Here is a 20,875-nt window from a genome sequence, read left to right as displayed (position 1 = left end):
ATACGTGTGTGTGTGTATACACATATACATGGGCAATTCAACAAAAGTATCATTCTGCATTCCTGTATAATTAATTCATCTACTATATTTCTCTGTCGCCTTCATATAGAATGAAAATTTTTCATAAAAAATGAAAAAATGCTAATCAGGTCAAGAAATATTAGGACTCTGTAAGTAAGCTTGCCTATGGAGTGAAAATCTACTTATATTTAAAAATATGTAGCTTTTCAGGACATTAAAAATGAGTGAAAATCCTAGAACTTTATCACCATAAAATCCTAGGAGGGTTAAAAGGGGAAAAAAAGGTTTGGATTCAGAGTTTTATAACCATGACCAAATAACGTTAAGGCAATTCAAACTGCTAAAGGAAAATGTACATTTAACTTGCCTCTAAGATACCCGGATTAACACCAACATAGGCTGTAGATTCAACCTAATGAGACTGGTCCCACTATAATCTATAAGAAATAGAATAAAACATAAAGTACTGAAAATTTAATTAGCAAGAGATAATGGAGAACTACAAATCAAGTCAGTCTTTGAAAATTGCACAAATCAAAGATCTTTTTTAGAATGGCAAGGGTAAAAGGGACAGGAATAATCTTTTCACTCAAAGGTCCTCCCAGACAACAATCACTATCAGCAGTGTCATCTTCCAGTGTCATCTTTTTTTATGTGTTGAAAGTCAACACATACACACACACACACACACACACACACACAAAAAGACACATCAAGTATGAAAATGCAGAGTCATGAGAACGAATGAGCTGATACGACATCAAAGAATACGGAAATGTCATTTCAAAAATTCAACAAAGGAACAAGAAGGAAAAAGGCAATTCGTTAAGATACCACTTCATCCCTATCACTGCTATGTCTCCTTTTAGACAAGGAGCTCCACTCACACCCTGAAGCTGTAATTCCTCTCTTCTCATGAGTTTCAAGCAAGCTATGACAAATTATTTTTCATATATGCAACTTGACTCACCAGCAAAAGCATTTCAAAACCAAGATATTAAATTCCTCAGGTGAATTAAAATGAAAGAAAACATTTTTGAAAGCTCAGTAATAAGCATATGGAGATAAGCTGGAGGGGAATCAGAAAAAAATTCCTTTCCATAGAAAAAAGCCTATTAGGTATCAAAGAATTGGAGTACGAATCTGAAAAGTAAAAGTGGAGAAATAACTCAGCACAAAAAGTTCTACACATGTAAAATGTTACAAAAGACATACAAACAAATTAGTGGAAGAGACCCTGAGAAATTTAAAACTAGGCTGGACAGACCAGAATTAAGAGAAATTCTCAATTCTTATTAATCAGATTAAGAACTATGTAAATTAATATGCTGATTCAATCATTCTTCCAGGTTATATTTCTTAATGGTGTGTCTAAACTTCAAAGCAAATTAATTTCCCTACATTTTCAAATATTCAGAAATATTCCAGAGTCCCTTCTTTAAAAACAATTCTTTTAGGCAGTTTATCATCCACCTCATTTAAAAAGTTTAACAAAGATATTTCAAGACCATTTCCTGAGATATGTTATATGAGCAGCCCAAATTTTTCCAAACTGGGGTGGAGTGTGTGTCATACAGAAAGAAGAGGATTTGGGCATACTGGCCTAAATCTCCAGAATCTAATCTCCCTTTCTAACAGTCACAAGAGGTGCAGAAAAAATTTCTAAGTCACTGACTGAATAACTGAATAACCCCTCTCATCTTAGTTCCCATGAGTAGGGTACACATATTCTACTAGCCTCCCTGGCCAAGCTAGCCTCCATATTTTTCCCAGCACCTGACCTGCTCCCACCTCAGTTTTTGCCTCAGTATCTTTGCCCTAGCTTTCCTACCCTGGAGCATTCCTTCTCCATATAGCTACAGGAATTGCTCCTTAACCAGTATCAGGTCCTTCCTCAAACATAAGCTTCTCTATACAGCCTTCCCAGAGCACTCTACTTAAAATTAACACCACCACCCCCAAATTAACCCCCAAATCCCTATAATCCTATTTCCCTGTCTCATTTTTTTCCCACATCATTTACCACAACACTATATATTTCACCTAAGCTTTTATTTATTTGTGTAGAAATCAGTTCCACTGAGAAAGGAATTTTTGGTTTTGCTACCAGCACCCAACCGTGTAATAGTTTCAACAGTTGTCACATAAATGAATACATAAATGAATGAATGAATGCATGGAAATACATAGTCCCTTCCGCATCCTCAGCCTCAAAACTCTAGAACACTCTGTCAAGTATAGATAAAGTGTAAAACCATTTCTTTTCCTATAAATCACCACCATTACCAGTGTACTTCTTGGTGTTAAACATAAAGGAAGAACTGTGTGACATTTTTCCAGATACCCGCAACTTCTAATTTTTTTTCCTGGTGTCCTCTACTGATGTCAACATCTGATGCAACAGAAAAGTATATATTCCATCCAGTTTGAGCACTCCAAAATCTGGTACACTAATTGGTAAAACACATAAAATCATCAATGAATGACAGAACACATTTATGCTCTAACCAAAATGGGCAAACTCTGTAAGGCTAGAACTGCAAATATTAGATGGATGAAAGTTAATGTACCAAAACGAAAGACATGAGAAAACTGTTTTAAATCTAAGAAGTCATTAGATTCTAAAAAGGAAACACTACAGGAGAGAATGTCTTCCCTGCACACAATACTGGGAATCCAAACCGCCTAAAATTCAAGATATGGAACACTGGATAAGAAACTTGTTCACAGCTTTTCACCCCATCCTCAATTTCTTCTAAGTTTAATTGGAATACTTACCTTCCTTACAGAAAAACTAGGGGTGCTTAAGTGCTCTGACTTTAAGGGAAAGGAAAAAAAACAACACAGTGCTACATAAATGCAGATCAACGTTACTGCTTCCCAACACGATCATACAAGCTGCTTCTTTCATACACCCTTCTGTGGTCGAAAACATAAATCTGATTTACGTTTCAGTCACAGAACTGAAGTATTCAAAGTGCTTCGTGGGAAACTGCTGATACGTAAAGACTAATGTCCATTTCAACCGGACGTGAATGTTCGGGTCCCAAAGCTGCCTCGGGCTCGACTTTCCCAACCTCGGTCCCAGGTTCAGATCATGACTCCACCTTGTCTCAGGCCTGGTCCAGACCCAGTCTTTTCGCCACGGAAGGAGTCTCCCCAGTGCAGACGCTCGGTCAGGAAGGCAAAGGCGCACCTCCCGGAGGCCAGGTGTGGGGAGGAGGGCCGGCCGAAGCAGCTGTCCGGCTGAAACAGCTGTTACCCCGGACACCCCCGGCTGCGCGGGTGGCCGGCCCGAGAAGCAGGTAGCAGAAGGCAAACCCTCTGGCCCTGAGCAAATCCGCCTGACACTGCCCACCCCACCACCCTCTTCCCCTCCTCGACTCCCCCTGCGATGCCAACGGGCCCTGGAGGAGGGGGCTCCCCGGCTCGACAGCCGAAACGCGCCCGGGCCCGGCGTGTCCCCCGCCAGGGAGGAGGCTCCCTCCGGCCCCGCACCTGACCTGTCCCCTCGCCTGACGCCCGAGCCGACCGCGGCCACTGCCGGGGCGGCCTGTGGGTGTCCATGCGGCTGGGCCGGGTCAGGCCGGAGCGGCGAGGACGCGAGCGTGGGCGGGAGGCCCTGGCGGCTCCGTGTGGGGTGGCGGGAGACCGCGGAGTTGGGGCGCGGAGCGGAGCCGGGCAAGGGAGTAAGACGGAGTGGCTGATTACCTGCGGTCCGGGACAGGGAGTCTCTCAGAACCCAAGTCAGTCCTCAGCCTCAACAACACAAGATGGCCGACACGTCGCCACGCACATCACGTGACAGCGCGCCCGTTCCGTCACGCCCCTTGCTCCGCCCCCGCCCCGCCTCGCCTCCCTACCCGCTCTTCCAGCCTCCCACGACATCCTTCCTTTCCGCTGCCTCCCGCCCCTATTCCCCGGACACGCCCCTGCCCGAGCCCCGGATGCCAGGCTTGGAGAGGGCGGGGCCGCGGCAGGGCGCAGGCGCCTGCGGGTCCCTGGGATGGGGCTCCCTGCCTGCCCTTGAGTTGAGTAGAGTTGGTGTCCAGAGTTGGACTCCGGCTAGAGGCCCTGTGACTCACCGTCCTATGCACCCAATCCAGAGCCCTTTCGCTGTTCAAAAAGCTCTTCATCATTTACGAGCTGATATTCAACACCAGAACTTTTTCACAGCTTTTTCACCCAGCATTTTCCTACCCGTTTACCATCCTAGGGAAAAGGGGGAAACGACGAAAGCTGAAATTGAAAGCAGTGTCTCTACTTGTTAACGGTTCTGGTAGAACTGGGATCTCATTCTAGAGTCTTGAAATATGACAGCTGAGAAGGACCATACAGCTCCAACCCCCTTCTGGTACTGTATTAGGGGCTATAACCCTTTTGCCTAAAAATCTCCCTTCTGAGGGCTGCCAGATAAGATACAAGACACCAGAAGAAATTCGTTGTTTTTCTGAAATTCGGATTTAACTGGGCATCGTATATTTTTACTTCTATATTGACAACACAACCTTTCTCAGTTCGTCCTCTTCTTCCTTGTGCATCCAACCCTCTCCCTTTTTCACGGGATCCTTCTCAACAGCTTTTTTTTTTTTTTTTTTTTTTTTTAAGCAGGCTCCACACTGGAGCCCAAGAAGGTGATTGAACTCATGACCCTCGGATTGAGACCTGAGCTAAGATCAAGAGTCCCTCGCTTAACTGACTTAGCCACCCAGGCTCGGTTTTGTTTTTGTCTTTTTTTTTTTTTTTTTTAAGATTTTATTATTTGGCAGACAGAGATCACGGGTAGGCAGAGAGAGAGGAGGAACCAGGTTCCCCACTGAGCAGAGAGCCGGATGTGGGGCTCCATCCCAGGACCCTGGGATCATGACCCCGGTGGAAGGCAGAGGCTTTAACCCACTGAGTCACCCAGGCACCCTTAGGCTCAGTTTTTTTAAATACTCAAAAGTTGGGGTGCCTGGCTGGCTCAATTGGTAGAGCATGCCACTCTTGATCTTGGGGTTGTAAATGCAACCTCCATTTTGGACACAGAACTTACTCTAAAAAGTTGAAAATAGGGGCACCTGTGTGGCTCAGTGGGTTAAGCTTCTGCCTTTTGCTCAGGTCATGATCTCAGGGTCCTGGGATGAAGCCACACATTGGGCTCTCTGCTCAGCAGGGAACCTGGTTCCCACTCTCTCTGCCTGCCTCTCTGCCTACTTGTGATCTCTCTTTCAAATTTTAAAAAAAAAAATCTTAAAAAAAAAGTAAAAAATAAAATATTCAAATGTCTTCCATCTTGAAAGTTAATAGTAAAAACTACAATTCCCCCACCAACGACCTCCCTACCTCTCTGTTCTCTGTCAAACCCAAACTCCGAAAAAGAGTTGTTTAGGGGCGCCTGGGTGGCTCAGTGGGTTAAGCCGCTGCCTTCGGCTCAGGTCATGATCTCGGAGTCCTGGGATCGAGCCCCGCATCGGGCTCTCTGCTCTCTCGGGGAGCCTGCTTCCTCCTCTCTCTCTGCCTGCCTCTCTGCCTGCTTGTGATCGCTCGGTCAAAAAAAAAAAAAAAAAAAGAGTTGTTTATACTCACCCAATTTCGATATCCGGCAAGCAATCATCAACCACACCACTGTGGCTTCTATTCTCTTGCTTGTTCTCAGATACCTCAACCTACAAGTTGATCTCTGGAGTTTTTCAGTCCTGACCATGATATAGTACTTTCCCACCTTCAATGTGACTGGCCACTCCCTATTTTCTGCAATACTTTATTCCCTTGATCTTTATGTCCTTGATGCTTAAAATGTGGTCAATGAGCCAGTAGCATTAGCATCACTTGGAAGCTTGTTAGAAATGCAGAATCTGAAAAGGACCCTTCACAATCTCATTCTGCTGAACTCTAGACCCATATCACCCCCTTTCCCTTCCTTTTTCTCCTGAACTTACTGCTTCAGATATGCCCATATTTAAAGGTCCTCAAGGATGCCTGGGTGGCTCAGTCAGTTAGGCGTCCTGCTCTTTTTTTTTTTCTTTTAAGATTTTATTTATTTATTTAAATAGAGAGAGCACATGAGCAGGGGGAGGGGCAAAGGGAGAGGGAGAAGCAGACTCCCTTGCTAAGCAGGGAGCCCAACATGGGGTTCGATCCCAGGACCCTGAGGTCATGACCTGAGCCAAAGGCAGATGCTTAACTGACTGAGCCACCCAGGCGCCCTAGGCATCCCACTCTTGATTTCAGCTCAGGTCATGGGATTGAGCCCCCATCAGGCTCTGCACTCAGCATTGAATCTGTTTGTCCCTCTGTTCCTTCCCCTCACCCCCAGGCTCACAGGCTCTCTCTCTCTCTCTCTAATAAATTAAACAAACAAATAAATAAATAAAATATTTTTAAAAATAAAGGTCCTATAATATAGTCAATGCACTAACAATTATGTACATTCAAACTTGATTATTTTAAATTCGATCTTCAGCTGTACTGTAAATAGGGTACTGCACTGTAGTCTCCATATATGTTTATTACTTTCCTGTAATATTTAAGAGTTACTTAAAAGTATAAAAAATGTACAGTTACTAAAACAGCCAATTTTTTCCTTTTCTCTCCCTTTGAAAGGAAGGGGCTTCAGTTGTTCCTACATGGCTAGAACCATAATAAACAATGTACCAGTAATTTGTAACATAAGTATTGCAGTATGTTAGTAACAATCTTGCAGGCTTGTTTTCCAAAGTTCATTTTATTTTGATCAGTTCAGTATATTGCACTAATTGTTTTAGGTATTTTCATTATATGAAATCTACCATGTGTCAGAAATTATTTAATTTAAGTGTTGAACTGCTAGCAGAACTTGTACATTTACAGTAATTCAGAATTAGTAAGGAAAATAGTTCACCAGTGTTTAGTTTTATACTGAGGTGCTCAGGTTGGAATAAAGTGGTATAAAAAAGCAAAAAAATAAAAAATTTAAAAAAAGGTCCTCAAATAAGCCATTCTGTTTTAACCTTTGCTTGTGTTATTCCCTCTTGTTACAATGATTTTCCCAACACTTACTCCGCTTGCTGCCAATCTGCATAACTCCTGCTCATCTTTAAAAGCCTACATCATATGTTATTGCCTCAGTGAAGCTTTTTTTAATCCCCTCCCTTAGACCACCGACCTTGCCCCTTGAGCTGTTATTTTTAAGAAAAAGGAAAAAAAAAAAAAAAAGCAATACTGGGGCGCCGGGGTGGCTCAGTCCTTAAGTGTCTGCCTTTGGCTCAGGTCATAATCCCAGGGTCCTGGGACTTAGCCCTGCATCAGGCTCTCTGCTCATCTGGAAGCCTGCTTCTCCCTCTCCCACTTCCCCTGCTTGTGTTCCTTCTCTCGCTGTGTCTCTCTCTGTCAAATAGATAAACAAAAATCTTTAAAAAGAAGGAAAGAAAAAGAAAAAGAAAGCAATACTAATGTTTGTTAAGTGCTAACCACCCTATTAAAGGCTTGACTTTCATTCTCTCTTGTAATCCTGAGGATGGCACTTTGGTGCACTAAGAAAGCCAACCAGGCACCTGGAAGAAGTCCTTACTTCCTCTAAATTCCAGCCAGGACTTTCTAGCCCAGGCTGATTACTGAGCCCATGTCCCCAACCAGCTTGTCATGCCACCTCCTCCTCTCTTATGCTGTGCCTCCAGTGTCTGTAATTTTATATATATTTTTTATTTTATATATATATATAATTTATATGTGTCAGATATAATTTAAATATATGTATAATTAAGGTATAATTTATATATAGTAAAATTAGCATTTGTAGTGGTCATTCTGCAACTTTTAACAAATGCATACAGGTGTGTGTAATACCACTAAAATTAAAGTGCAAAATAGTCCCACCATCCACTAGAGTTCCCTCAATAACCTTTTGTAGTCAGCACTAACCCCCACTCTTGGCCCCTAAACCACTGTTATGTTTTCTGTCCGTCTCCTCCTCCTCCTCCTCCTCCTTCTCCTTCTCCTTCTCTTCATGAGTAGCATTTTATTCCATGTATCTGCTTATCCATTCCCCTGCTGAGGGACATTTGGGTTGTTTCCAGTTTGGGGAAATTATTAATAAAGCCATTATAAATATTCAGAAGCAGTATTTGTGCAAACATAGGTTTTTAATTCACTTGGATAAATACCTCAGGATGGGATTAGTGGTTATGTGGTGTTTTTAACTTTATCAGAAACTGTGCAACTGTTTTTCAGAGCGTCTTAGCCACGTTTTTAGCCCCAGAGTAAAAGCTTCTAGAGAGCAGGAACCAAATCTAAAGGAAGAGAAGAGAGGGAGGAGGAGGGGGAAGGAGTAGTTGACTTTACGCCCTCAGCAGCTGACATTGTCCTAGCATACGGTAGACACTCAGTAAATGCCTACAGAATCAAATCAATTCTTGATCATCTACTCTGAGGAAGGGTGCCTTCCCCTCCTGGTATTCATTCTGTTTTTCCAATGTTTCATTAAATAGTGGTTTTAAAGTTACAACAGTAGACTGATACCCACTCTAGTTAGGAAAATAACAAAGTTTCACCCGTGTTGTATCATTGACAGAAACAGAGAAGGTTTTAATAATAATAGATCACTGGGGGACAGGGGAGGGGGAAAGGAGTATGCAGTTTAACCAGAAGCAAGTTTAGTATGTAACAAATACTGGTGGATCCACTGCCATAGATTGTATTTTTCTAAAAATGGCAACACCAATACTGTCCATCCAACATACCCCTCTAGAACCTTGCCACTACCCTCTCTAGAGGTATAATCTAATTCCCTTCCCCTGGGGCTATTATATATAACTGATAGAATATGGCAGAAGTGAAAGGAGGTGACTTCCAATGCTAGATCACAAAGGTGATAAAGCTTTACCATACTTGCTAAAACAGTCTCTTTTGAAACAAAGAGCTCCAGATAATAGATCCAAATGGTCTGAGGTCGCCGTTCTGTGAAGAAGCCTAGACTACGAGGAGTGGTCCATGTAGCTGCCTCCCACAACAGCCCCAACTGAAGTTTCCGGGGTCTGAGCTACAGATCTGAGAGTCATCCATAGAGAGGAGATCTTTGAAATCGTGGCTTATCACCTACAATCAGCAAATTGCAGAAAGGAAACACATGGAGATAAGACAGACTCTTGGGAGGAAAACACGCAGCTGGTGGCAGAGAAAAGTTACAGGTGGGACCAGGTTAGGAGCAGGAGCCAGTCTCAGAACAGAGGCAGGAAGAAATTGATTGGCAGTGCCAATCTACAAGATGGTCAAGGAGTCTGGGGTGGGGAAACAGCCATTGAATTTGGTGAGTAGAACTGAATAAGGAGCAGGAGAATAGAATATAAGGGAAGAGTAGGAGACAGGGAAGGGAGGATGCAGAAGTTTGGAAGTGGATGAAAAGGGAGGATGGATTTGTTGGTGAAGAGGGCAATGGCCACTCAGATTGGGACGCTAACTAAAATTGTTACGTTCATAACTGAAAACCAAAGAGAAAACACACATAAGAGAGTGGGGGAAGATACAGAGCCAGAGAGCTGAGCAAACATCAGGGAAATGCTGCTCAGATAACTATGGAAACAGATCCATTTTTATGTTTGAAAACATTTTTATTATAAAAGTACTTGCATATTTTAAATTCTACTCTCATTTCTAACCTTCAGATGTATACCAAGAAAATTAAATCATAAAAAACTGTCTTGGAATGTAATAAATGTATCCTTTCATATAAATGTCCCATAACATGTCCCAAAATTTTTTTTTTTCGTTTTCTCCTGAGTCTTTTGCATATTTAGGATTTCATACTGCAGCTGTCCCAGAGGGTTCCCACACGGATGTACAAACTGCCCTTCTCAGTTTCATGGTGGCCAGACAGTTTCCTCTCTTTTTCACTAACTGTTATAAATAGCAGTAAAGCAATACATGCTTACGGTTTTTACATTTTTAGAATGCAAACACATATAAAAAAAAATTTAAATCCCCCCAAGACCTACTCAAGACCCTCAGGTTCTCCCCTACTGAGGTCACCCACTGTTGACAGTTTCTGGTATGGCTTCCCCCAAAGCATTGGATGCATAGACAAATATGATGTCCTTCTCCATTCTCAGCACCACCAAGTGCTGAGAATATGATGGTTGCCCCAAATCCACTTTATCTCTGACCTCATGCACCTTAGTCTGCATGGGCAGAGTCATGATTTTGTATCTCTCCTGTGAAACAAACGAAACAAAAGCTCTATGCGTGCTGCTCTGACCCTAACCTTTTTCCAAGAAACAGTACCCCCTGGTGTCCTCCATATGTTTTAAATGATTCCCTAGCTGTGTTCATTTACATGTCTGTACCATAATACACTTAATCCATCCCTTGCTGATAGACATCCTGATTATTTCGAGCAGTTTTGCTATGACAAGCAAGGCAGTAATGAGTATCGCTCTAAATACATCCTTGCTTGGGCGCCTGGGTGGTTCCATTGGTTAGGTATCTACCTTCCGCTCAGGTCACTATCCCAGGGTCTTGGGAGTGAGCCACACATAGTACTCCCTGCTCGGTTGGGAGCCCGCTTCTCCCTCTCCCCCTGCTTGTGCTCTCTCTCTCTCTCTCTCTCTCTCTGTGTCAAGTAAAAAAATAAATAAAATATATTTTTTAAAAAGTTGTATACCCTACCGACTGAGCCACCTAGGCACCCCCAGAGTGTGACTTCTGAAACTAGGTTTTTGGGGTTTTTTTTTAAGATTAATTTTATTTATTTATTTATTTGACAGATAGAGAGGGCACAAGCAAGGGGAGCTGCGGGCAGAGGGAGAAACGGGCTCTCTGTGGAGCAGGGAACCCAATGTGGGGCTCGATCCTAGGACCTTGGGGTCATAACCTGAGCTGAAGGCAGATGCTCAACCAAATGAGCCTCCAGGCACCCCTGAAGCTAGAGGTTTTTTTGTGTTTTGTTTTTTAAAAGGCTTTATTTATTTGACATATAGACAGCAAGAGAGGAAACACAAACCATGGGAGAGGGAGAGGGAGAAGGCTTCTGGCTGAGCAGGGAGCCCAATGTGGGACTCGATCCCATGACCCTGGGATCATGACCTGAGTCAAGACAATGTGGCTTATCTCTGGTCTCTTGTATCACCTGTTTGAGGAAGGCCAGCTGCCATGTTGTGAGGACACTCAAACAGCCCGGTGGAGAGGTTCATGTAGCAAGTGACTCAGTCCTCTGGCCAACAGGTAGCAGCATCTTGGGAACCGTATGATGGAGCCCCCTTGAAAGGGGATCCTCCAGCCCCTCGTGAGCCTTCGGATGACTGCCCCTCCCACTGATGTTTTGCAGCCTCAAGAGAGATGCTGAGCTCGAACCACCTGGTAAACTGCCTCTGAATTCCTGACCCTCAGAGACTGCATGAGATGGCAAATGTTAATTACTGTGTTAAGCTACTAAGTTATGGAATGATTCATTAAAGCAAAGATAAACACAATTTTAGGGTTTTTTTTAAAAGATTTATTTATTTATTTATTTGACAGAGAGAGAGAGAGAGAGCACAAGTATGCAGAGCAGCAGGCAGAGAGAGAGAAGCAGATAACATGCGGCCTGATTCCAGGACGCTAGGATCATGACCTGAGCTGAGGGCAGACAGTTCACTGACTGAGCCACCCAGGTGCTCCTAAAAGTTTCAGTGTTAACAGTCTACCAAATTGCCTTTCAAGAAGGCAAGAGCAGTTGTGCACCTCTACCAATCCCATGAGACAGAGTACGGAAAGTGACTGGTTTCAGGAAGGATGCAGGGGAGGGGAAACTGACCCCTGAAAAGGTCTATCCTTAGCACTTCCCTAAGTTGTAGAACCCTAAGTTGCCCCCCAGGACCCCTCACTAGCACAGGACCCTGGGGATGTCTATGGAACCACTGTTGCTCTAATTCAGCCCCGCAGGCAGAGATGTGGCCAGAATCTGGTCTGGTGGGCAGGCAAGGTCAGCAGGCAGAAATCTGAGCAGGGGCAAGGCCACAGATGTCGGGTCATGTGATCCAGCAATCCAGCCTGGAGGGCTCAGCAAGTGGCAGCTGCAGGGGGCGTGGCAGGTGAGCAGGCATCTCCCTGGGCTAGTGGGGTCAGGAGCCTCAAAAGAACAGAGAAGCGAGAAAGAGGGCACTTGCGCTTGGGGCCAAGGCAGCAACCAGAACTGGGCACCCTGGCCTGGGATCCTTTGCCCAAGACTCAGGAGGAAACAGGATTGCAGTTGTATGAGGTGGAAGATAGAGAGAGAGCCAATCGTGTCCTGGGCACTGATAAGTACAAGGCTTGGAATCGGCCAGGTCAATGATCATCATCTGGATTTTACAGGGGGAGGACTGAGGATCAGAGAAGCTAAACTACTAGCTTCCATCTGACTCCAAATCCCATTACATCACATAGCCCCCAGGGCAGAGGCAGAACTGGTTTGTCGATTTGTTGGTTTCCCTATTGCTCAGTCAAAGGAGGGCCTTTGGGGAGTAGACTTATCACTTTTCCACTGAGAAGGATGTCCCCACCATCTCCACTATCCTCACTTTCAGAGCTCTTCCCTCAGGCCAGGCTCCCAGGTCAGGGTGTTTAGAAGGTCCCTGAATCGGTGATAGAGGTCCTCCCTACCCATCTCTGCTGCGACAAACCCGCTTTGTCCTTGTGAAACAAATAGGCAGAGGAGCCTGTCACAGGCCGGGCAGCATGCTAGGTCTACCTCGGTGGGTAAGGCAGAGTTCCTGTCCTTCAAGTTCATTGTCCAAAGAGAAAGAGAAGTGAAGAGAAGGGTATTGCATAATGTCATAAAGAGTACACTAGGGGGGGGCGCCTGGGTGGCTCAGTGGGTTAAGCCGCTGCCTTCGGCTCAGGTCATGATCCCAGGTCCTGGGTTCGAGCCCCGCATCGGGCTTTCTGCTCAGCAGGGAGCCTGCTTCCTCCTCTCTCTCTCTGCCTGCCTCTCTGCCTACTTGTGATTTCTCTCTGTCGAATAAATAAATAAAATCTTAAAAAAAAAAAAAAAAGAGTACACTAGGGAAAAATGAAACAAACCCCAAGGGGCATCTCACCTAGCCTGGGCCATCAGGAAAGCTTCCTGAAGATAATCCCTGAGCTGAGTCATCAACAATGAGTCCTTTGCCAGGGGAAAGGAGGGAGGGAGTGCCAGGTGGAGTAAATAGTCGTGCATAGCTCTCAGGAACCCCACTTTCTAGGAACCACTAGGTATCCTGTGTACCTGGAGAGTGGTTTGGAAGGAGAGATGGGAGGGAGGAGGGGTAAGCGATGGGACAGGACAGGTGAGTAGGGACTAGATCCCAAAAGTGGGGGAAGCAAAAATTGAAGCAAAGATGTTAGAAACCAATGTTATCCTAACTGCAGAGTGGCCCATCTGGGCAAATGGGGCAGGGAAAGCAGCCAGGAGGCCATGGCAGAGACCCAGAACAAAAACCAATGAAGGCCATGGTCATGGCCACAGAGGGGAAGAGTGGGAGCTGTGGGCAAGAGGCATGAAGAGAACAACATCTAGAGAACTCTGTGATCAAGGTGGGGCAAAGAAGTCCTACCCCTGGTCTCCAGCTACCTGGTCCAATTATATGTCCTTTTTTTTTAAGATTTTATTTATTTGACAGAGAGAGTGAGTGAGAGAGCGAGAGGAGGAACACAGGCAGGGGGAGTGGGAGAGGGAGAAGCCCACCTCCCGAGGATCAGGGAGCCAGATGTGGAGCTCAATCCCAGGACCCTGGGAACATGACCTGAGCCGAAGGCAGACGCCCAACGACTGAGCCACCAAGTGCCCCTTATTTGTTCTTTTTGTCTTCAGTTCTTCTCTGTTACATTTTCTATCATTTGCAGTCACAAGTTTTTAGCTCTTGCATGGGCCTAGCTGTCCAGAGAGGCCAATGGATGTTTTAAGTAATTATAATGAACTGGGACTCGATCACCAGGACCCTGAGATCATACCTGAGCTGAAGGCAATCACTCAACCCACTGAGCCACCCAGGCGCAGTTTCAGATTTGCAGAACTTGGGAGAAAGTAAACTTCCCATATATCTCTCTCCCTGCACCTCCCCCTTCCCATTACTAACATCTGGCATTAGTGTGCTATGTTTGTTACAGCTGGTGTGCCTGTAATAATATCTTATCATCAAGTGAAACCCATAGTTTATATTAGGGCATGCTTTTTAGTGTTGTGCATTGTGTTTTGACAAATGTGTAACAACCTCTACAGGAACACTATAGGACCACTAAAATCCCCCGTGTTCCATCTATTCATCCTGCCCCCTTTCCCTCTCAAGCAGACTTTTTTTTTTTTTTAAGATTTTATTTATGTACTTGACAGAGATGACAAGAAGGCAGAGAGGCAGGCAGAGAGAGGAAGGGAAGCAGGGTCCCCGCCAAGTGGAGAGCCCAACGTGGGGCCTGATCCCAGCACCCCGGGATCATGACCTGAGCCAAAAGCAGAGGCTTTAACCCACTGGGCCACCCAGGCGTCCCTCAAACCGACTTTTTAACTTCAGTTTTCGTAGTTTCCTTTTCCAGATGTCATAGTTGGAATCATACCATGTGTAAACTTCCCAGACTGGCTTCTTTCACTTAGCACTATGCATTTTAAGTTTCCTCCATCGTTCTGTGACTTGACAGCTCAGTTTTTTTCATTGTTAGTATTTATTTTCACGTCTGAATTAATATCTCGTTGTACTGATGGACCAGCTTATCCATTCACCTACTGGAAAGCATTTTGGCTGCTCCCAAGTTTTAAGAAATAGCTGCTAGAAACATTCATGGGCAGGCTTTTGTGTAGACAGAGAAAGGTTCTCAGCTTGTTTGAGAAAATGCCAAGAAACACGCTTCCTGGATTGTTATGGCCAGAGTGTCTCCATCTCTTTTTCGTGTCCACTTCCTCGGGTAGGGAGGCTGGAGGGTGACCCTACCTGGAAAAATGATGCCAAAGAATCATAGGTCTTGGTTTTGGGCAAAAACTGCAATGATGGGGCGCGTGGGTGGCTCAGTGGGTTAAAGCCTCTGCCTTTGGCTCAGGTCATGATCCCAGGGTCCTGGGATCGAGCCCCACATCAGGCTCTCTGCTCAGCAGGGAACCTCCTTCCCTTCCTCTCTCTCTGCCTGCCTCTCTGCCTACTTGTGATCTCTGTCCATCAAATAAATAAATAAAATCTTTAAGAAAAAAAACAACAACACAATGATCCTCCCTGGGGAGCTATGGGTGTTGTCTTCAGAGAGAGGTTCTTACTCAGGTCCCTAAATGCCCCAGAATCTACATAGGAAGGTGGGAGGGCTCATTGGCCCTCATCAGAGTTTCAAGGGGTCTAGGAAGCAAGAGAAATTAAGCTTTGGATTTTACCTGTGGCTGAGAGAGTCCTCAGTGATGAGAAGGGGAAGAGCGGCAGACTCACAACCTCAGTACGTAGAATGCCCCTGAGGAAAGCTGACCCTCTAGTTACCACTCCTTTTCTCCTTTTTAAAAAAAGATTTTATTATTTGTCAGAGAGAGCGAGCGAGTGATTGAACAGAGAGCACAAACGGGGGAAGTGGCAGGCAGAGGGAGAAGCAGGCTCCCCACTGAGCAAGGAGCCCAAAGAGGGAATCAATCCCAGGACCCTGGGATCATGACCTGAGCAGGAGGCAGATGCTTAACCCCCTGAGCCACCCAGGCATCCCTCTAGTTACCACTTCTAACTCTACTTCCAGGAGTTGGTGTCAAACAGGAGCCTGGGCTGGATGTGGCCCCTGCAAAAAGTGCCCTCCTCTCTCCCTCCAAATCGAAGAAGACTAGAAGCACATAGCTGTGATGGCAAAGTCCACTTGCACAGTTTATTTAAAAAGAGACAGCTGTAAAGTAGAAATGCAGATGTTTTCCTATGGTAAAGACAGCAGTTACAAAGGAGAAGTAATAAATATGACGCTAGGAAGTATTTGTAAAACCCTGGTATTTACGAGCTAACCCAAAAACACCTAACATGAAAATTTGCACTTGGGGGTAAGAACAGCATCACCTCAACATCTTGGGAGCAAAAGTTGGAAACTGGCCAGATGAGGACGGTCATGACCTTGGGGATTTTGAAAAGCTCTGGATTTGTCACTTGGGAATGTAGGGGTCTGCTGGATTAGAATTTGCATAGTCAGACTTAACAGAGATTCTTCTACGCATTAATATCACTTCTGATTATTTTCTTATTCTTACAGGTAAGTTGCACAGTATTTAAGAGTACAAGGAAAGGCTGAAATGAGAAGACATGAAGGGAGGGGGACTGAAGAGGGTGAGTCCGTGGGGAATGCTAAGAGACAGGAGAAAGGTGATAGGAAGGAACAGAATATTCTATTTTTCTACTGTTTTGTCAGCTCAGCAGCATGCCACTCCCCCTGTTGAAGAGGGGACAGGTAGTGGTCCAGCCTGGCTTGCCTTCAACCTCACCATCATCAAAAGACAGAAGATGCAAAAGCAACTGGCAGAATCAGGCTCAGAGTGGAAACAGAGAAGTTGGATTAAGAAAAAAAGCGAGGGTCAGGGGGAACACAGAGAGGAGAGGGGCAGAGAATCACCCAAGAAAATGGGGGCAACATTAACATCAGAGCCCTCCAGGGACTATCTCCTCTGAGGACCATCAAAGAAAGAAATATCTGCACAAATTAATACTCTCTGATGCAGAGTGGCAAAGGGACAAGGAAAAAGTACAAACTGCCAAGTAGAGGCACATTCTGGCTACATAGGAAGGAGGGCAGGAAAGAGAAGCAAGGGGGCCAGTTGGCTCATCCCAGGACCCTGGGACCCTGTGGGAGCCCCTCTCACACAGGGACGAGAGCCTCCCCTGCCCCGCCAAGAGGCTGCGGAGTTTACACTGGGTGGTGGGTGTGGAGGCTGGGTAGGGGTGGGAGCGGCAGGGGTGAGGGTGCCCAGCCAGCTCTCTCAGGGGCATCTGTGAGGCACTGTGTGGATGGAGGTCAAGGTTACTTGACTATGTGCTGAAAGCAGCCTTGAGCTCCCGGAAGGCAGCTTGGCGGAGCCTCCTCTTCTCCTCCTCCTGCTTCCGCTCATCTTGCTCGGCTTTTAGCTCAGCCTCAAACTTACTGGCACAGGACAAAGCTTGGACCTGCAGAGAAATGGCAAAAACAAACCAACAGACTGAGGGAGAGGAGGAGAAACTTGGGAGGTGGAGCAGCTCATCTAACAGAACTCAAGTTGGCTAAAGCCGTGTGACACAGGAACCCAGTCCTGCTGCAGGGCAGGACCCCATCATCCCCCAGAGCAAAGACTTGTCTTCACAAGTTCACCCAATCCACTACTGACGATGCCATCCTTCATCTGCCCCTGTGTTATACACATGGTTCTACCTGCCAGGGCTGGTCTTTCTACTTCACTTCTTTTCCAGGACACTGTTTCATATCCTGCCTATTACCCACTCCTATGTCAACCTTACATTTCACAATAATATGTTTTGTTCTAGGGGGAGAAAACAAAAACCAAAACTAATGAACTCCCTGCTGGGATTCTGATTCCAACTGCCTCATTCTGCCAGTGGCAAATGGATACCTTTACAATAGATCAATCATTCTGAATTGACTTCCAAGTATTATGTGTTTTGGGGGATGTTGTGAATGGGATTTGGTGCCAATTCTTTAAACCTTTTATCTGTAATAATATCATTATCAGATACATGCATCTTAAAACCCTGTATTCTGAACTGATTCCTCCCCCGCCCCCCACTAGTGTCTCATCAATTTGGTAAAATTCCCAAACACGCTGGGTGTGCACGTTATTTTAGTAAAGATTGCCAAATTGCTCTCCAAAGTAACTGTTCCAATTTACACCCCCACCATCATGGAATGTTGAGTACTAATTTCCCCACAGCCTCGCCAACGTTTATCAGTAACCTTTTTCCTGTTTGCCAATCTGATAGGGGAAAAAAACCCACAAACCTGGCACCTTCTTTTATTTCCTTTTTGCTGAATGACCCCTATCCCTGAGGTTTCCCACTTCTCCATTCTTTACAAATTTAGACTTAGTCCCTTGTTACGTATTTTTCAGTTACTTAGTCTTTTGCTTGTCTAACTTCAAGGTTATCTGAGGCCATGGGAATATTTAAAATTTTGATATCACCAAAATCTTCAACCACTTCCATTTTGGCTTTTGTCTATCTCTCCCTCTAAGCAGGCTCCACACCCAAGGTGGGGCTTGAACTCACGACCCCAAGAACAAGAGTCTCATGTTCTACTAACAGAGCCAGGCAGGCTCCCCAAGGCTTTTCTCTTTAAGTCATGTTTAAGGTCTTCTATATTCCAGGGCTCTAAACCCATTTTCCTCTCCTATTTTTCTGGTTTTATTTTCCCATTCAGCTCTTAAAGTCACCTACACTGTATGTTAGTGAAGGAATATTATCAATTAGAAGGATTTTATCTCATTTTCCTAAGTGGAGAGCCAATTTTCTCAATGTCCTTTTACCGATAGTCCATCATTTTCCTACTTATTTGAAAATTATCTTTTTATGTACTAAATTCCCACATGAAGAAGGTCTGTTTTTACTGTTTTCTATCCTGTTCCCACTGATTTCATTCCTGCACCTGCACTACATTATTTAATATTACTGTTTACGGAATGCCTTGATATTGAGGAAAATATCCCATTACGTTGACTAAGCACATTCTTTTCATATTTTTATTTTTTTAAAAGATTCATGTATCTTTTAAGAGATTTATTTATTTGAGAGAGAGAGAGAGAATGTAACCATGCACGTGAGTGGGGAGGAGGGGCAGAGGGAGAGGGGAAGCTGACTCCCCAACTCCCTACCCACCCCCAGCACAGAGCTCAATGCAGGCCCATCCACAGCCTGGAGGTCACGACCTCAGTTGAAATCAAGTGCAGGATGCTCAACCAACTGAGCCACCCAGGCACCCCTATTTATTTTTTTTAAGTAGGTCCATGCCCAGCATGGATGGAGCCCAACATGGAGCCTGAACTCATGACCCTGAGATTAAGACCTGAGCTGAGATCAAGAGTCAGATGCTTAACTGTCTCCATCCAGGTGCCCCTCTTTTCGTATTTTTAAATGTCTTATTATGAATGAGTATTTTTTTTTTTAAAGATTTTGTTTATTTATTTGACAGAGAGAAAGAGAGAGATCACAAGTAGGCAGAGCCAGGCAGGGGCGGGGGGCGGGGTAGGGGGTTGGGAAGCAGGCTCCCTGCTGAGCAAAGACCCCGCCCCAACCAATGCAGGGCTCAATCCCAGGACCCTGAGATCATGACTTGAGCCAAAGGCAGAGGCTTAACCCACTGAGCCACCCAGGTGCCCAATGAATGAGTATTAAGCTTACCAAATGTTTTGAAATGTTTCACTGAAAATGATCACATTTTTCATATTTGATACTGATGACATTCTTAAAACTTATCCCTGCAGTCTTAACATAAACTTCAAATGTATTAAGGTCCCCACAGCTATATTCATTACATTAATATTCTTTCTGATGTGTTTTTATCTGATGTTATCAGAATCATGATGGCTTTAGAGAATGTGATGCAATCTTTCTCAGTATGTTTTTTTTTTTGTTTTTTGTTTTTTTTTTTAAAGATTTTATTTATTTGACAGACAGAGATCACAAGTAGGCAGAGAAGCAGGCAGAGAGAGGGGGGAAGCAGGCTCCCCACCGAGCAGAGAGCCTGATGCGGGGCTCGATCCCAGGACCCTGGGATCACGACCTGAGCTGAAGGCAGAGGCTTTAACCCACTGAGCCACCCAGGCGCCCCATTCTCAGTATGTTTTAACTAGTTTGTGACATTGAAAAGAATGTGTAACGTTGAAGAATTAATCCCTAAATTCCCCAGCACTTAACTGGGTTTTTTTTGGGGGGGGGTCGGGGGAGTCAACCTACTAAATGTTTTTACAATTCATCACATTGTCCACATATTATCTCAACTTTATAAAAAAAAAAAGCATTCCCTTTCATTGAATGTTTAATGATTTTAAATTTTTTTTTTTTTTAAGATTTATTTATTTATTTGACAGACAGAAATCACAAGGAGGCAGAGAGGCAGGCAGAGAGAGAGGAGGAAGCAGGCTCTCCGCGGAGCAGAGAGCCCGATGTGGGGCTCGATCCCAGGACCCTGAGATCATGACCTGAGCCGAAGGCAGAGGCTTAACCCACTGAGCCACCCAGGCGCCCCGTGAATGTTTAATGATTTTAAATCAATGTGTCCTAACCACTCACTTTTTTTTTTTTTTTAATTTTAGGTAGGCTCCAAGGCCAACACGGGCTTGGTCCCTGTAACCTACAGTTCCATATTCTACTGACTGAGCCAGCGGGGCACCCAGATCTCTCACTATTTTTAACTAGCATGTTCCTGGGTCCACCATCTTTTCTCCATCATGAGCTTTGACGTTTGGGTGTCTTCTTGTATGTTCTACTTCTCTGCCAATGCAGCTGAGATTTACCTATTTCCAACAATGCTCTTTATCCTATCCTCTCTGGTTTTCAATCCATTACCTCCTTGGTGACACAACGCAGACTCTCACATCTCAATGAAAAATAGTAACATCCCTTCCTACATTCTCCCTGCACTGCACAGGGGTCTGTGTCTGAACACAGGATACCTCTGAAAGTATCAACCGCATAGGGGTAGGGACTAGGAAATTATGTTTTCCAAATTTCCCAGGTATTTCGTAAGCACTTGAGGCCCTGCTCTGTCTCTTCCAGCTCCCTACACTGGAGTCACTAGAAGACAGATTTAATTGCCTACAGTAGAGCTCGGCTCACGCTGACTCTCGTTAACCACTGTCCCTGGATTCAGGCTTAAAACTTGGACCTCGGGTCCCTTTGTTAGCTCTGACACCTCTCCTCCTTCAGCTTTATTTATTTATTTTTTCCTTGTTTGGTTTTCAGGAATTTTACGAGCTGGCTATTAA

At 44.7% G+C, this 20,875-nt stretch overlaps 2 protein-coding genes across 2 annotated transcripts in view; both read right to left on the bottom strand.

Moving 5' to 3' along the window:
* GIGYF2 (GRB10 interacting GYF protein 2) overlaps nucleotides 1-3,825 on the bottom strand; it is a 151,544-nt gene extending 147,719 nt beyond the window's left edge. The window contains 1 exon segment of the mRNA XM_047721379.1: nucleotides 3,733-3,825. The gene's annotated coding sequence lies outside the window, so the exon portion shown is untranslated.
* Nucleotides 3,826-15,765: 11,940 nt separating this feature from the next.
* EFHD1 (EF-hand domain family member D1) overlaps nucleotides 15,766-20,875 on the bottom strand; it is a 42,071-nt gene continuing 36,961 nt past the window's right edge. The window contains exon 4 of the mRNA XM_047722622.1: nucleotides 15,766-17,069. Within this exon, the coding sequence (XP_047578578.1) occupies nucleotides 16,935-17,069 (135 nt within the window). The 3' untranslated portion in view covers nucleotides 15,766-16,934. The remainder of the gene's footprint in view (nucleotides 17,070-20,875) is intronic.

Source organism: Lutra lutra, chromosome 3 (genome assembly GCF_902655055.1).
Source record: "Lutra lutra chromosome 3, mLutLut1.2, whole genome shotgun sequence".
Taxonomy (NCBI): Eukaryota; Metazoa; Chordata; class Mammalia; order Carnivora; family Mustelidae; genus Lutra; species Lutra lutra.
This window is presented reverse-complemented; position numbering and strand designations above follow the sequence as displayed.